Source organism: Hippopotamus amphibius, chromosome 3 (assembly GCF_030028045.1).
Source record: "Hippopotamus amphibius kiboko isolate mHipAmp2 chromosome 3, mHipAmp2.hap2, whole genome shotgun sequence".
Classification (NCBI taxonomy): Eukaryota; Metazoa; Chordata; class Mammalia; order Artiodactyla; family Hippopotamidae; genus Hippopotamus; species Hippopotamus amphibius.
The window spans coordinates 126,479,533-126,496,639 of NC_080188.1; the positions used below are offsets into that span (position 1 = coordinate 126,479,533).

General features: G+C 57.5%; 2 protein-coding genes across 5 annotated transcripts; one reads left to right on the forward strand and one right to left on the reverse strand.

Moving 5' to 3' along the window:
• Nucleotides 1–5,694, forward strand: MUS81 (MUS81 structure-specific endonuclease subunit). Of its 4 annotated transcripts, XM_057728430.1 has the most exons (16): nt 1–399; nt 494–623; nt 865–950; nt 1,501–1,599; nt 1,709–1,777; nt 1,926–2,011; nt 2,302–2,442; nt 2,619–2,714; nt 2,801–2,922; nt 3,015–3,112; nt 3,674–3,790; nt 3,885–3,980; nt 4,162–4,290; nt 4,367–4,470; nt 5,298–5,381; nt 5,471–5,694. In XM_057728430.1, exons 1-16 carry the CDS (start codon nt 265–267, stop codon nt 5,535–5,537), a joined length of 1,659 nt encoding a protein of 552 aa, XP_057584413.1. In that variant the 5' UTR covers nt 1–264; the 3' UTR covers nt 5,538–5,694. The 4 variants fall into 4 exon arrangements, 3 of the variants coding, with proteins under 3 accessions (XP_057584413.1, XP_057584414.1, XP_057584415.1); XM_057728431.1 differs by lacking the exon at nt 4,162–4,290; XM_057728432.1 differs by lacking the exon at nt 2,302–2,442.
• Nucleotides 5,695–5,849: 155 nt separating this feature from the next.
• EFEMP2 (EGF containing fibulin extracellular matrix protein 2) lies at nt 5,850–12,785 on the reverse strand. The gene is made up of 11 exons (XM_057728434.1): nt 12,660–12,785; nt 12,235–12,352; nt 11,958–12,006; nt 11,119–11,325; nt 10,412–10,534; nt 10,000–10,116; nt 9,733–9,852; nt 8,258–8,377; nt 8,044–8,170; nt 7,617–7,812; nt 5,850–6,606 (listed from the first exon to the last, which is right to left on the reverse strand). The coding sequence occupies exons 2-11, from the start codon at nt 12,343–12,345 to the stop codon at nt 6,445–6,447; spliced, it is 1,332 nt and encodes a 443-aa protein (XP_057584417.1). The 5' UTR covers nt 12,346–12,352; nt 12,660–12,785; the 3' UTR covers nt 5,850–6,444.
• Between the last annotated feature and the right edge of the window lie 4,322 nt (nt 12,786–17,107).

A 17,107-nucleotide genomic window follows, 5' to 3' on the forward strand; every position in this document is an offset into this window, starting at 1 on the left:
GGGCGCGTCCCAAAGTCGGGTCCTGTCCCGGAGCCGCGGGAGGGCGAAAGGCGGTAGAGACAGCGCTCGGCACCAGCCACTTAGAGTAGTACGGGGGCGGGGAGGGCAGCAGAAGGCAATCCTCTGGTTAGTGCCCCTGTAGACCACGTGATTGGAGAGGTCCCGCCCTCCTCCGCGCGAACCAGGTGTTCGAATCCCGTCTCCAGAACTAGCGGCATCTCAGTGTTGCCGGCGTGGGGCGCCAGAGGGCCCGCCCTGGGGCTCATGGCCGCGTCGGTCCGCCTGGGCCGGAAACGCCCGCTGCCCGTTTGCCCCAACCCGCTTTTCGTACGCTGGCTGACCGAGTGGCGGGACGAGGCAGCCAGCAGAGGGCGCCGCACGCAATTCGTGTTTCAGAAGGTGGGTTCTGGCCGGGCCTGATGGGGGACAGGTGCGGGCCTGGCCAAACAGCCAGGCCCACCCTGACCCGGTACTGTACCCCTACCTCCGCCAGGCGCTGCGCTCCCTCCGGCGGTACCCACTGCCCCTGCGCAGCGGTAAGGAAGCTAAGATCCTACAGCACTTCGGAGACGGGCTCTGCCGGATGCTGGACCAGCGGCTTCAGCAGCACAAAGCATCAGGCGGTGAGCGCTGGGAGCAGGGGTGGGTGGTCCCCGGAGCCTCCCCCCGATGCAGCTTCTGTAATCTCCTGGGATGCTTTGGCCTCAAGCTCCCTACTCCTGTCCGAGTTGTTTTTCCACCTGGGGCTAGTGGCTGACTTTCAGAGCCTCACCGCCCTCACCAACCACTTGAGCTGGCCGTGTCCGAGACTATCCTGCCTGCTGGATTCCAGGGTCCGGGATTGACTCTCTTCTACTCCTACAGATGACCATGCTCTGTGTTCACCATCTGGAGCGAAGAGTCCCGCCCCGGAAAGGCCACCTTCTGAAGTTCAGGACCCTTCCATGCCAGTGAGGAGGGGGCAGGGGGAGTAGACAGGAAAGCGGGAGCACCAAGAGTAAGATTTTCTAGCTTGGGGGACTTAGTTGGGCTGGGTTCAAATCTCACCGGTAACACTTAGCTCTGGACAAACGACTTTTTCTGTATGAAGGTTAGTCTTCTTATCTGTAGATGTGGGTAGTGAATTATAATAGAGTCAGTTGAGAGAGTCCCATGATCAGGCTATTATGGGGTCCAAGCCCAGTAAGTTCTGGCATTTGCTGTTGAGTCTTTTTGCTTTACTTTCTCTGTCCTGTGCTAGAAGTGAGGCTGCACCAGGCAGATTACACCTCCATACCACTCCCTCATCCCTTGAAACTGTCTGCCATCTCATCCCCAGTTTGCAGGAGATCATGCTGTCACACGGTCCACTTTACAGATACAGAAACTAGAGAGGCAGCTGAGTGACTTGCCCGGGGACATTTAGCCTGCTGAGGTAGAACCTGAACCTCAGCTCTGCCAGAGATTCAGTGTACAACAGCTGGCTAGCTTTGGGGTTCAAAGCGCCCCTGTACCTTTCAGGTTCCAACCCAGCTCAAAGCAGGAGGCTCTGGCAGCTACTGGCCCGCTCGGCACTCTGGAGCTCGAGCAGTACTGCTGCTGCTGTACAGGGAACACCTGGTGAGTGCCTACCCAAACTGGGAGTCAGGGGAACTGAGGCCATGGGCCTTTCTGCCGAGGCTTCCCAGGCACTGAACCTACGTTGGTTACATTTCTGCCTTGGTTACAGAATCCTAGCAGCCATGGCTTCCTAACTAAGGAGGAGCTGCTGCAGAGCTGTGCCCAGAAGGCTCCCAGGGTGAGCACTGAGAAGGGGAGGGAGAGAGCCAAGTGACCCTGAGCCCACCGCAGGCTGCCCTTCTTGGGAGCGAGCGGTGGTGTGGGGCAAGGGAGCGGGCACATGGTTGCCCTGGGAGCTCTCTGAGGGTCTCCTCCCTTATGAATAGGTGGCCCCTGGAAGTGCTCGGCCCTGGCCAGCCCTCCGCTCCCTCCTCCGCAGGAACCTGGTCCTCAGGACACACCAGCCAGCTAGGTGAGGTGAACCACATGGGATGCAGGAGGCAGGGCGGGAGAGCAGGCATGATGTGCTGAGGGTGGCCCTACAGTCTACTTGTTGCTGACCTGAGGAATGGCCCTGGGCAGGTCCAGAGGAAGCTGATCTGAGGGGCGAGAACACGGCCAGCAGGAGGGGGGTTGGGGAGCCACTGAACTTGTTTGTGAAGGGTCGCCAAGGCTGGTGAGGCCTGCCTAGCTGGGGGCAGGCAGGAGAGCCTGCCAAGTATGAGTGAAGAAGGGAGATCTGTGTTCTTCTCCACCCACCAGGTACTCACTGACCCCAGCGGGTCTGGAGCTGGCCCAGAAGCTGGTTGAGTTGGAGGGCCTGAGCTTGCTGAATGTGGGCAGCGGGCCAGAGGAGCCCCCTGGGGAGGAGCCTGAAATGCCAGGAGCGGCCTCAGCTGAGCTGTGAGGAGGAGGGGAGAGGGGAAGAACAGGGGAGCGGGAGGGGTCTCCGAAAGGAGGCCAAGACCCCACCCTATTTCCATCAGCTCCAGTTGAGCTGTGGCTGCCCCACCTCCTAGGGGTTAGGGGAAAAGCAGCCCCAGCCTCACACACGCCAGCTCCTACCCCCTCCCCGATAGTGGCACCAGTGAAGGGAGCGTCCAGCAGCCACTCCTGGAGCTGGGGCCTGGAGAGTACAAGGTGCTGTTGTGTGTGGACGTTGGCGAGACCAAGGGGTGAGTGCAGTGCGGGGAGGTGAGGGAGAGGATGCGGGGGTGGCCCTGGCCTGCCCTGACTCAGGCCTCCCACTGTGCCACTCCAGAGCGGGACACAGGCCAGAGCTGCTTCGAGAGCTGCAGCGGCTGCACGTGACTCACACAGTGCGCAAGCTGCACGTTGGGGACTTCGTGTGGGTGGCACAAGAGACCCGTCCCAGAGACCCGGGTAAGGGGCATGGACAGGTAGGTAGGGGTCAGAGGCAGGGCCTGGCGGGTGAGGGGACACGAGCCAACGGAAACCTCTTGGCCTCTCGGCAGCACAACCTGGAGAACTAGTTCTGGACCACATCGTGGAGCGAAAGCGGCTGGATGACCTGTGCAGCAGCATCATTGACGGTCGCTTCCGGGAGCAGAAGGTTCTTTTACTGGCTTCTCCACCCTCCCTGCCCCCTGGCCACGCAGGGGCACTTCTGGGTGATGTCCAGGCTGAGCTCCCACACCTCCAGCCATACTCTCTCTAGAGCTGCTCCAGGACATCCCTGAGATCAGACCCCCTCGGGCCCCTCCAGGCGCACAGTAGGTGTGCAGGATCTCTGGACAGGGCTGAGAAGTGTGTGAAGGACCTCTAGAGCCTCTGTGGTCCAGGGTAAACGAGGCTCACCCACTCCCTCCTAGAGTGGAATCACAGTGGCTGTGTCTCGGTGCTGGCTGCTGGGCTGATCCCATAGTCAGGCCACGTACAGGCCAAACGAGGCTTGAAGAATGGGCATCCTCAGACGGTGGCAGGGCTCTCCGTGCGAGAGTAGCAGCGTGAGCAAAGGCGTGGAGGCCACTCTGAGGCAGGTGGAGAAGCTGGGGAGGATGAGGAGGCGAATTGGTGGGACCAGGTCTCGTGACAATTTTGAGGGTGACATGATGGACACTTAGCACTTGGGCATCCAGGCCTGACCCCCCACACCCCCCATCTGTCTGCCCAGTTCCGGCTGAAGCGCTGCGGCCTGGGGCACCGGGTATACCTGGTGGAGGAGTGTGGCTCGGTGCATAGCCTCAGCCTTCCCGAGAGCACACTGCGGCAGGCTGTCACCAACACGCAGGTGAGCCAGGAGGGCAGGGCCAGGCTGGCAGGGACCCTGTGGTCCGTGGCTCCTCTCAGGAGCCACTCCCCCGCCCTTGGATCCTCTTCCCCAGGTCATCGATGGCTTCTTTGTGAAGCGCACAGCGGACATTAAGGAGTCAGCTGCCTACCTGGCCCTGTTGACGAGGGGCCTGCAAAGACTCTACCAGGTGAGGAGGTGCATCCCTCCAGCACAGGCCCTTTCGTTGTGTCCAGTGCTCCCTCGAGGAAGGCGAGGCGAGTGAGATGCCTGCTTCTCAGGCTGGCCCACTGAGGCCCGGGATGGGGCAAGGCCTGGCTGGGGGTCGTGCCCTAGAGCTCTGGCCTGGCCTCAGTCCCCTCTTCCCTCAGGGTCGCACCCTCCACAGTCGCCCCTGGGGGACTCCAGGGGACCCTGAATCAAAGGCTGGGCCCTCCCCAAACCCTCTTTGCTCACTGCTCACCTTCAACGACTTCAACGCGGGAGCCATTAAAAACAAGGTATCGCCCCTGCCCAGCTCCTCCTCACGCAGTCTGGCCCCAGGCCACTCCTGACAAGGTCCTGCCCCGACCCCAGGCCCAGTCTGTGCGGGAGGTGTTTGCCAGGCAGCTGATGCAGGTGCGCGGAGTGAGCGGTGAGAAGGCAGCAGCCTTGGTGGAGCGGTACAGCACCCCTGCCAGGTAGGCCCCCACAGAGCCCCGTCCTCGGCCCCCGTCCTCCCTGCCTGCCTTGCGGGTGGGTCTGGCTCTGTGAGGGCTGGACAGACCCAGCTGACACCTGAGGAGTTCATGGAGGTCAGGTGTTGAGGAAGACAGAGCCAGCCGAGACCAGACAGAATCTCCAGCATTGGGAGGAGGGAGACACTCTACAGTAAGTCCCCTCCATACAAACGACTTCCATTCTGAGAGCACGTTTAAGTCCAATTTGTTCGTAAATCCAACAGAGTTAATATAGGTACCCAACTAACACAATCAGCTACACACTGCTGCTTTTACACTTGCTTCCAGACATCCTGGGCTTGACATAAAGATACTGTACTACTGTCCTGTACAGTACCGTACAGTAAAGCACACAAAAGCACAACCACTTGTAGAGGATGCACGCATGTGACAATGTACACCAGACATGTGAACTAACTTACATGACTGGACATGCGAATGCACATTCGCATCTTTGAAAGTTCACAACTTGAAGGTTCGTATGTAGGGAACTTACTGTACCTGGTACAGCAGAGAAGGCTTCCTGGAGGAGTGGGTGGGCCACAAAGACTGGGTCAAGAACAGCCATACTTGGAAAACATTTGCAGGAGCATGAAAGGAGGGTGAGCAGGATGGAGCAGGGCCTTGAAGGCCAGAGTTCAGGAAGTGGGGCCGTGGTCCTGACTCCTCTAACCCATGCCAGCCCCTTCCGGCCTATCTCCCCTGACGCTGGCCCGAGCCATTCAGAGTGGGCCAGTAGTCAGCCGTTGCTAGGACTTAGAAACTCAAACTCCCCACGCCACCCTCAGCCTACTGGCCGCCTATGACGCCTGTGCCACCCCGAAGGAACAGGAAACACTGCTGAGCACCGTCAAGTGTGGGCCGCTGCAGAGGTGAGGGCAGGAGACAGAGCCTGGAGGGAGCAGGGGTGCGGTTACCCTTGCCCAGGGCCTGACCCTTACCTGCCTGTCTCTTTGTGTAGGAATCTGGGGCCGGCTCTGAGCAGGACCTTGTCACAGCTCTACTGCAGCTCTGGCCCCCTGACCTGAGCTATGCCACGAGACAGAGCCCCACCCCCATCTTCCAAGGCTACCCACCCTTTTAACCAGAATCTTTGGGCTACAATAAAAATCTTAAGTCTTTGCAGCTTTATGTGTTAGGAGGAGATGCCAGGCCACAGGGGTCTTATAAGATATCCAAGGAGGAACTGGAGAGACCCATCGAGTCCAGGTTTTAAACTTGGGGTTCCCTGGCAGGGCACTGAGACTGCCAGGAGATGGAGTCAGGGAGGCATTGCAACTTTGAATCTAGTTTATGTCATCAGAGTTCTCTGATCAAATAAAATTTCCTTTGAGAAGAAGTTCTGTAGCTTGGAAAAGAAAAGTTTATAAAGCGCTAACAGTCCACTTGCCTCTTTTATGGACTGGAACACTGAGGCTCAGGGAGCTACTAGGATTTCTCCAAATTGATACTTTGAGGCCAAGCTAGGATTGAAACCCAGGGCCTCCTGGCACTGTCTAGGGCAGGATCGATCATCCAGGCCCGCTGCAGACCGGCCACGCCCACGTTTCTGGGCTGGGGCCTGGAGTCTGCAGCCTCACTACCTCCCCCTTCCTCAGGGTGATTCTGATGTCCATGGTATATAGGCCAGTTCCAGTCTTGGGGATACAGCTCCCAGCTCCTGTCGATGGGGTCCTTCAGCCTGGGCAGAGCCACCCCCGCCTATAGGTGGACGTGGCCCGCCTCCCACGAGTCTGGCCTTTCCCCGCTCTGGGGTTCACTGCAGTGTGACCCACCCACCTCAGCCACCAGGACTCCTTCTTTCTCCCTTTATTGCCTTTCTCTCTCTACCCTTCACAACAGCGTCTTCCCTTTTAGCAGAACAGTCATCCCTGAGCCCCAGGCTTCTCGGCTACAGGGAACCTCCCCCTCCCTGCGGGCTCCCCCACGCACTCCTCAGAAGGTGTAGGCCCCCACGAAGACGGTGAGTCTCAGTACAGAGCTGGCCCGGTAGCTCATGAGGGAGTTCATGGTGACCATCTCGAGGTCCAGCACGTACTCCCGGGGGCCTGTCACAGGCCGCGCGAGGACCAGCATGGCGCTGACATTGTTGATTTGCTGCAGGGTACAGTGGGTGGGGGGACATGTAGATTGTGTCAGTCTACACACCAGGGCACTACCCCAGCATCACCTCCCTGCCCTGAGTTGGTACCCACAACCAGTTGGCTGTGAAGTGGAGAGAGCCCTGGCCAGCCTGTGACCCCAGGCTCTGATCCAGCTCTGTGACTCCCTTGATATCCGCACCCAGGCTCCTGAACTCAGAAATATCCCACTGGTGCTCTTCCCACCCTTTCCAGCTAGTGTTTTTTTTTTTTTTTTTTTTTTGGCGGGCACGTGGGCTTTAGTTGCTCCGCGGCATGTGGGATCTTCCTGGAGCTAGGATCGAACCCGTGATCTCTGCATTGGCAGGCGGACTCTTAACCACTGCGCCACCCAGGAAGCCCCCAGCTAGTTCTTTTGTCTAACCACGGTCAACTGATTCAAGGCCAGGTGTGAGACTCTTGGGAGCAGTGGGGCCTTTGGTGACCTGGAGCAGGCAGACTCCCCTTCAAAGCACTCAATTCCAGAAAGAGAAAACCAGCACTGGTACCAGACAGACCCTTAGACACCCCTCTCACTGAGTCACACCTGGACCCCTCCCTTCTCCCAGCTCCACCAGCAGAGAGCTGGATTCTCAAACCCCAGGCCCCTGCAGCCTCTTTCTTCAACACCCAGCTCCACTTGCTTGCCCTTCCCAGACTCTGCTATGTCTGTTACCTCTGGCCTCTCATGCCAGTCCCTTGTCCTAAGGGTGAAGGAGTTGAAGCCAGATACACAGACTAGTACAGGGACTCAAACCCCAGTGTCCAGGTGCCTTGTTAGAATCATAGTTAACAATCTGTAGTTTGTACCAAGAGGATTTAGAACACTCCTACCTTTCTACAGAAATTCTGACCCTGGGGGAGGCGGGACTTTGAGAGAAGAGGCGGGACGTGGTGGCATAGTTGAGTCTCCCACTTAAGGTTTCCTGGAACTCAGTTTTGGATTATGCAAGTCAGTTAAGGGGTGGGGTTAGGGGAAAGCCTTACCCTAATGTAGAAGTCTCCCTGTGAGTTTCCAGCACGGATCTGAAAGGCATTGTAGGCTCCAGGGTAGACGGAGGTCGCTTGGATTTGGAACACATCAGCGGGTACGCTCCGCTCCGAGGTGATGCTCATGTAGCGGTGCACGATGGACGAGGGCTGCTCCCGGCACAGGGGGTTGGAGGCCGGACAGAGGCAGCGACTGGAGACCCCAAGATGGGGACATGAATAAGGTCCTAGCCCATCCTCTAAAGCTGGCCCACCCTCAAAATTAGGGATCCCAAAAGGATCCTCCCACAACAGCATGTGTGGTTTAATCATGAAAGACTACAACTCCCATCAGCCCTTAGCACTCGCCCGCCCAAATAGGTACCAGACAGCCACAGAGCTCTCTGGGAGTTGTAGTTTCTGCCACGGCCTGGCATTGACTCACTTGTCTGACACCTGGACATAGGGCTCCACACAGCGGTTGGTGTCCACGCAGCGGTAGCCCCCGTGGAAGTTGACACAGGTTTGGGCCTCAGAACACTGGTGCGCACCCGACTCACACTCATCAATGTCTATTCCGGGGGAGAGGGGCTGGAACCCAGATACCAGGCCACCAGCCCCTCACACCACCCTGCCCATTCCACTGGGGCAACTGGTACCTTGGCACAGGCGCGTGGCCAGCAGCTGGTAGCCCTGCGGGCAGTGGCAGGAGAAGCGGCCTGGCTCGTTGACACAGCGGTACTGGCAGAGGTAACTGGAGTAGCTGCACTCATCGATATCTAGGGAGGGTGGGGCTGAGGACTGGGCCTCGGCAGTCCTCCCAGCTCAGCCCCACACACGCTCATCTCATCGAGCAAGCCCGGCCCCAGGTTAGGCTCAGTGTAGGAAGAAGCAGAAGAGACAAGCCCTGTGGAGCTCAATAGGGGACAGAGGGTTCAAGAAAGGACTGCCCAGGGGACCTCCCTGGCGGTCCAGTGGTTAAGGACCGTACTTCCACTGCAGGGGGCACGAGTTCGATTCCTGGTTGGGGAACTAAGATCCCACAAGTAACGTGGCCAAAAAAAAAAAGGAGGCAAGAACGACTGCCCAGCTCATAGATCTCTCTTTACCACAGGGCTGTAAGATGATACTAAATGAGAGGACTGGGAATCTAGAAGTTTGGCTTTAAATCCTACTGACTGAGTTTGGGGAACCTCAGTTTCCCTGTCAATAAAATGAGTGGCTTAGACTGGAGGAGCCCATGAAGCCTCCCAGCCTGCTCTGGGTTTCAGTACTTTGCCTGAATCCTGCAACCTACAATCCACCCAAGCACACAGTCACCTCCTGCCAGCTGTGAGCAGCACAGGCAGGAGCCAGGTTTTCTCCGCTGTGCCCCTTATGCTGCCCGGCACCGAGCCACATACCAACCTTACTCGGCAGCAAAGCACAAAGCATAACAGAAACAGGGTACGTGGCCAGTTGACATGGAGTGAGACAGAGCCCTGGCCCCATTGGGCAAGTCACTCAACCTCTCTTCAATGAAGTATTTTATCTTATTTTTTGTAATCCTCCCAACAAAACTTGAGGGAGGTATTAATGTCAATTTGCAGAGGAGGAAAAAGTCTTATTCACAGCATAGGATTGTTGGCAGGATTAAATAAGGCCAAGTATGTGAGGAAAGCGCACTGCACAGGGCAGGTTCTCAGTAAATGCTAACTCACTTTAAAGCATTGCTGCTTGGGACTTGATAAAATCTGTCTGTTGTCATTTTTCTCACTCAATTCTTGAGACAACCCATTCTACAAAAGAAGAAGTAGACTCAAAGAGAAGAGTGACTTGTCCTGGTGCAGGAGTCGCATGTACATCAGCCTGACTCCCAGGAAAGGGGGCACCTACATCTTCCCTCAGTCTCCCTACTGAGCTTCACTGGGGACCTAACTGCTCCCCTCTGTGCCTTCCCCACCAGGCTGGGAGTTCTGGTGGGCAGCTCTGCAGGTGCCCTGCCACCAGCTGGGGTGGAGTACACGGGAGGCACGCGGGTGCAGGGTGGAAGGGATATGGAGGCATCGAATGGAGGGCTGTGTGGCAGGGCGCACAGCATGACGCAGGGCTTGGGGGACCCATGGAGGGACACGTGGCGGGGTGGAGCTCTCACCACTGCAGGAGAAGCCGTCCCGGTGCAGCTCATAGCCCTGGTGGCAGCGACACAGGAAGGTGCCATAGGAGTTGAAGCAGCGCTGCTCACACGGAGCCCCCATGTCACATTCGTTCACATCTGGGGGATGCCAGAAAGATGGGGGAGGGGTGAAAGCCGAGGAGCAGCCCCGGGCCCCCACTGCCCCCTGGGCTGATCAGGAAGGGAGCTCCCCGACCCTACACCACCCTGTGCAGGACCCAGGAGCCTGGCCCAGTCCAGCCTCACCCACACAGGAGCGGTTGTTGGGCCCCAGCTGGAAGCCCGGCTCGCACTGGCAGCGAAAGGAGCCAGGCAGATTCACGCAGCGGTGCTGGCAGTAGCGGTAGCGACACTCGTCTATATCTGGGATGGAGGCAGCGGAAGGACAGCACAGGGCAGAAGTCAGGTGCGGCCCAAGCCAGCTGGGACTCGGCCTCTTCACCCGTCATCTTGCCTGTGTCTGGGGGGCTGGGCCGGGCCAGATCAGCCAGAACTCACACATACATGTATACAGTCCTGTGTCTGGGGACAGTAAGGCAGAGGTGGCAGGGGACTGGGGTGAAACCTGGGGGTGGGTTGGAATGGGGGTCAGGTGCTAGGGTGAGAGCCAGGCCACGGGCACAGAGCAGGAACTAGAGAGGCCACACCGCAGACTCACCTACACACTCGGGCCCAATCTTGCGGTAGCCGTCAGGGCAGGTACACTGGTAGGAGCCAGGCAGGTTATGGCAGTCCTGGCTGGGGCGGCAGTCGTGCAGGGCCTGGGCACACTCGTCCACGTCTGTAGGAGACACCACTCAGCCCCCGCCTGGGAGCCTATATGCCCCCCAACATGACAGACACCTCAGTATGGGAGCATACAGGTCGGGTACCACTCACATGGGTGTGTGGGTGACTGACACCCCCAAAATAGGAACACGGGGACCCACCCAATAGCACAGACAAGAGTCTACCAGCCCAGAGCCAATGAGAAAGGCACTCCTACACTGGGAGACCCCATGCCACGGAAGCATAGGATGAGGCCCTGCCCATATTCCCAGGAGCATTGATTCCTGGGTCTTCCTCCAAGGCCCATGCCACCTAGGGGTGGGGTGCAGACGAGGAAGGGGCAGGGGCAGAGGCTGAGAGGCAGAGCTCTTGCAGTGTGTCTCTAGAAATCAAGGTGAGGGTCTCAGAGGCTGGCTAGGCAGTGGGACAGGAGCTGGACAGACAAAGTGAGGACCTGAACAAGGGTCTGGATGTTATCCTAGTGGCCCTGAGGAGGCTTCTGAACAAGGGAGGAACATGAGGTGTGTTTTTAAGATGCAGTGGTAGACGCTTGGTAGAAGGATTGGAAGCCTCTGCGTCAGGGTGACCCTTACTTACCCACGCAGCTCTCCTGCTCATCGGGCTCATAGCCAGGGAGGCAGGGGTTGGGGTGTTCAGCAGGGGGCACTGGTGGTGGTGGTCCCTCGCCATGCAGGTCATTGATGACAGCAGCCGAGCGGGGCAGGCACAAGTAGCCCCCATAGTGGTTGATACATTTCATTTCCCCCTTGCAGGCTTCAGGGATGGTCAGGCACTCATTGACATCTGCAGAGAGGGGTCTGCTGGTCACAGCCAGTCTCCTGGGCCAGCCGTGGCGGTGGTGCGAGGCAGGAGCCCAGCTCAGTCTTCTCTAAGCTGTGTGACCCAGACAGGGCCTTCCCTCTCTACTCAACAAGCTAAGGCTGCCTGCCTGGGACCCCTTCCCAGGCCCTGCCAGGGCTGATGGTGGGGCAGCTGTTCCCACAGTCACCCCCATTCTCTTGACCCCAAGAGGGTCGCTATCCCTCGCCAGAGCCCTGGCCCTGACTCAACCTAAGAGTGATGTGCGGGCCTCCTTATGCATCCCCCTAGGCACTGCTTTCCCAGGCCGTGATGGGACAAGCTGGATAGAAAAATGATTAGAGGAGATATCCGGAACCGGTCCTCTGGGCAGTGCCCTGTTGCTCTCTAGACTCCTGGGCAGGGGGCGGGGGGAGGTCCTGGGTTTCTCTGAGAGGGAGAGGCCTAGATGGCTTCTCCACCCCAGCCAAGCTCGTGCCCTGAGAACCAGAGCTGGCCGCAACCAGGCAGAGCTGGGCAGCAGGCAGGCCACTGGGCTCCTGCATCAGCTCTTGGAGCTGGAGTTGCAATCCCCTTTCCCTTTCTCGGGGGTGGGTCAGTCCCCCAAGCATACTCACCCCGGCAGTGCTGGCTGTCGGGGTCCCACTCATAGCCATCTGTGCATTCCTACGAGGGGACCAGAGGTGGCCACTGGTCACCCCCGGTCCCCTCTAACTGACCAGGCCAAGACCAGGGCCCAAGTCTGGCCACCCTCCCCGCCTGCTTCAAACAATGGCCCCAGCTGCTCCACCAACCAGGGGAGGGGAGAATCTTCCCCAGCAGCAGCCACCCCAAGATCCTGGTCTCGGTGTCCCTGCCCAGCCCAGCCCAGGCCAGTGGCCCCACTGTCCCCACCGTGTAGCTGTCGGGCTCCTCGGAATCCTGGGGAGACGCTGCCCCCAAGAGCAACAGCAGCAGCGCCCAGAGCAGTAGAGACCCGGGGAGGCAGGAGGCGAAGGGGAGCATCCTGGGGCTGGGAGGTGGTGGGTGGGGGTCAGGGCGCCTTTTCCACAGCAACCCCCCCTTCCCTGCACCAGGACTCAGAGCCTTGGCCCCCGCCGCCTCCCGCCCGGGATCGTGCTCGGGGCCCCGGAGCCTCCCAGGGCCGAGGGCCGCCTCCTCACGCAGGCCGGGGTTCAGGGCCCACCAGCCCGGGGCCGCCCCGCCCCCTCCCGGTCCCCCAGTGGCTCCGGCCGAGGAGCGCGGGCCTCTCGGCTCCTTGCTGACGCGACTCGGCCGAGACTCTGGCTCGCGCCCTCCCCCCGTGGACGGCCACTCACTTGGGCCCGCGACTGCCCCGCGGCCCGCGGCTCCGGCGGCTCGGTTGGCTTCGGCAGTGCCTGCGGCAGACGGACAGGCGGACGGCGCAGCTCCCTGGACGCGCGGCCCCAGGAAGCGCCCCCCGCCCGCCCGCCCGCCGCGGCGCGGCCCACCCCGGCGCCTCCGCCCGCCCCTCAGCGGATTCCTGAGCCCGCGCCAGGGGGAGGGACCCCGACCCCCCGCTTCTCCGCCCCCGGCCGGCCGCAGGCCCCCACCCGGTCCCCCGCGGCGCCGCCCCGGGCCGCCTCCCGGCGCCGGGCCAGGGTCCCCTAGCTCTCGATCCTAGGGGCATTGGCCTTGATGCCAGGACCCCGACTCACTTAGGAGCACCCAGGCTTTCCCTTTGCGCACGCCAAAATGTCTCCCTGCGCACCTAGACCCTACCTAATCTGCGCCCCCAGAATCCCTGTGCACCATCATCTTCATGTCCAGGCCCCAGACTCTTTCTGCGCCTCCCAGAATGTCAACCTGGGCACCTAGACCCCACCTAATCCTGGGACTTCCAGATCCTCACCCTGCACCCTCCAGAATCTTATTCTGTGCACCCGGACAGTCACTATGGAAATACCAGAACTTCGTCCAGGGTGCGCCCTAGACCCTCCCCCTAAGAAGTGACGCTCCCAGGTTCAAAACTGTCCCATCTCGGTCCCTTCTCCCCTCCATCCCCAGGGCTGCCTTCAGCCAGGTGGTCCCTTCACTCCAGAACGGCCTCCTCCGAGTCCTCAGTCCGCGAGGCTACATCAGTTTGGGGCGGGGGCGGCAGTGCACTTTTGGCCCGGAATGAATGGAAGCCCCTGAGAAGACGGGCAGGGCTGAACTCGGGCGTGCAAGGACGCCAGGGTGCGGTGACATCGCCTTCCTGGCCAACCTCCTACCAGCGTCCCCCTCCCCACTCCCCAACACAGACACACACCCCGCCCCCAGTCCCCGGGTTTCTGCCTTCTCTCGCAAGCAGAGGGAGAGCCTGAAGGGGAGGAGTTTGGGCGGAGCTGGCTCCCAGGAAGGGGCGGGGTCTTGCCCTGCCCACGTCTCAGGGCGGGGCCAGACGGGAAAGGGCTGCGTGTCCAGGGATCCCCCGCCTGGAGGCAGACAGCATATGGGAACTGCCTAGCCCTCGGTTCTCTTTCCCACCCCTGTTTATCCTCACGGTCGCCCCCTTAGCAGCCCTGCCCGGGGAGAGGGTGTGAGTAGGGGAGGACATACCAGTGGGTCCTGGGGTGAGCCTTCCGGGTTCAGTGTGAACTGGAGAGCACCTCCCCACCCCCCAATCCTTCTCAGCACCACTACCCCACCCCAGGGCTGGGGGTGGGGGTGCTAAAAATAATAGTTCTTTAAAACCAAAAAGATAGACAGTAACAAGTGCTGCGGAGGATGTGGAGAAATTAGAACCCTCATACACTGTGGGTGAGAATGTAAGATGGGCCATCGCAGTGGAAAACAGTCTGGCAGGTCCTCAAAAACCTGTTACCCTATGACCCAGCGATTTCACGCCTAGGTATATACCCAGGGGGATTCAAAACGTATGTACACACACACACACACACACACACACACACACACATCTGTACACAATGTTCATAGCAACACCATTGATAAGAACCAAAGTATAAAACTAATCTAACGTTCATCAATTGATGAAAGGATTAAACAAAAAATGGTAATACGATGGAATATTATTCAGCCACAGAAAGGAATGAAGGAGACTTCCCTGGTGGCACAGTGGTTGAGAATTTGCCGGCCAATGCAGGGCACACTGGTTCCAGCCCTGGTCAGGGAGGATCCCACATGCCACGGAGCAACTAAGCCCGTGCCCCACAACTACTGAGCCTGCGCTCTAAAGCCCATGAGTCACAACTGCTGAGCCGGAGTGCCACAACTACGGCAGCCCGTGCACCTAGAAGCCCACGCTCCACAACAAGAGAAGCCACCACAATAAGAAGCCCTCGCACTGCAAGGAAGCGTAGCCCCTGCTCTCTGCAACTAGGGAAAAGCCTGTATGCAGCAACGAAGACCCAACTCAGCCAAGAAATAAATTATTTTTTTTAAAAAAGGAATGAAGTACTGATATGTGGTACAACATGGATGAATCTTGAAAATATTACACTAATTGAAAGAAGCCAGACACAAAAGGCCACATATTCCATTTATATGACACAACCAGAATAGGCAAATCTGAAAGACAAACTAGATTAGTGTTTGCCAGGGGAAAGGGGAATGGGGGAGTGACTACTAATGGGTATGGGTTTTTTTCTGGGGTGATGAAAATGCTCTGAAATTAGACAGTGGTGATGGTTGCACAATTATGCAAATACATGAAAAACCACTGAATTGTACACTATTTATTTATGTCTGTGTTGGGTCTTAGTTGCTGCAAGTGGGCTTTCTCTAGTTGCACCGAGTGGGGGCCACTTTTCATTGCGGAGCACGGGCTCTAGGCACACGGACTTCAGTGGTTGTGGCGCATGGGCTTAGTAGTTGTGGCACACTGGCTTAGTTGCTCCGTGGCACGTGGGATCCTCCTGGACCAGGGCTCAAACCCATGTCCTCTGCATTGGCCAGCAGATTCTTAACTGCTGTGTCACCAGGGAAGTCCTGAATTGTACACTTTAAAATTGTGAATTTTATGGTATGTGAATTATACCTCAATAAAGCTGTTATTTTAAACCTCCAGCTCTGAGGGCTGACGTGGGGCCTTAGTCTTAGGTCACACACAGCCAAAACTAGCTTGGGACACATGACTGGGATTTAGAATCATGAAGCCATGTACCCCTCTGGGGATGGTCTGTCTACTGCATTTTAATAAAGGCAGTATTGCTCTTTATTCCAAATAGAGAAGTCCCCTGGCTTACTAGCTGGTGGGGAGTGGTGTGCAGCAAAATGGGACCTCACAGCTTTAGGAAAATTCCTAATGAATGAAGAAATGACGTGGTGAGCACAGGAATGAGTTAATCCCGTCCCCTCGCTCCCATCCCCATGGAAGCCTGAGAAAGCCAGTTCTTTTCTCGCCCTTCTCTAGTCTTTGGTGCTGGTTTCCAGCCTGCAGGCCCATGTGGGATCTCCCTAGCCCACGGACCACTTAAAACCCAGGCAGAGGGCTTCCTAGGTGGCACAGTGGTTAAGAATCTGCCTGCCAACGCAGGGGACAAGGGTTTGATCCCTGCTCCAGGAAGATCCCACATGCCGCGGAGCAACTAAGCCCGTACGCCACAACTATTGAACCTGTGCTTTAGAGCCTGTGAGCCACAGTTATTGAGCCCATGTGCCATGACTACTGAAGCCTGCACGCCTAGAGCCTGTGCTCCACAACAAGAGAAACCACGGCAATGAGGAGCCCGCACACTGCAAAGAAGAGTAGCCCCTGCTCGCCACGACTAGAGAAAGCCTGTGTGCAGCAACAAAGACCCAACACAGCCAGTAAATAAATACGTAAATAAATAAAAAAATAAATAAACTTATATTTAAAAAAAACCAAAGAAACCAAAACCCAAGGCAGAGTAACAAGCGTTAACACCCCTGTCCAGCCCTTAGCCTCCAGCCTTGCTCTGTCTGAGATGACAACCCTGCTACCTTTCTGTCCCCTCAGGCCCACCCACACCCCTCATCCCCATCCCCAGATAGTGACAGGAATGACAAACAGGAGGAGGTAGTAGCTGCCACTTGCTGTCCTGGACCCTGAACTTATCTGTTTAAAATCCATGACGATGGAAGCAACCTAAATGTCCAACAACGGATGAATCGATAAAGAAGATATGGTACATATATACAATGGAATATTACTCAGCTGTAAAAAGGAATGAAACTGGGACATTTGTAGAGACATGGATGGACCTAGAGACTCTCATACAGAGTGAAGTGAGTCAGAAAGAGAAAAACAAATATCGTATATTAATACATATATGCGGAATATAGAAAAATGGTACAAATCAACCAGTTTGCAAGGCAGAAACAGAGACACAGATGTAGAGAACAAACATGTGGACACCAAGTTGGGAAAGCTGGCGGGGGGGGGGGAACAGTTTGGGGGGTAATGAATTGGGAGATTGGGATTGCCATATATACATTACTAATAAGAAAAAAATATCAAATTGTACACTTTAAATATATGCAGTTCATTGTATGTCAATTGCATCTCAATAAAAGTTCTTAAACAAATAAAAAATAAAACCCATGACGACCAATCGTTCAGTCAACAGATCCCCCCTGAGCCAGCTCTGCACCCGCCCCCTTCCTGGGTGCTGAGAACACAAGCAAGGCAGACACCTCCAGTGTGGTTGGGATTCAGGTGCCAAGTAACCACAGGCACACCAGGGGCTCAAGGGGCTGCAGGTTACACCAAAGGATGGGTGAGTTTCTTGGAGGTGACCCCTGAGCTGACTGAGCTTTGTAGTTGGGTGTAGAATGCTTCCCA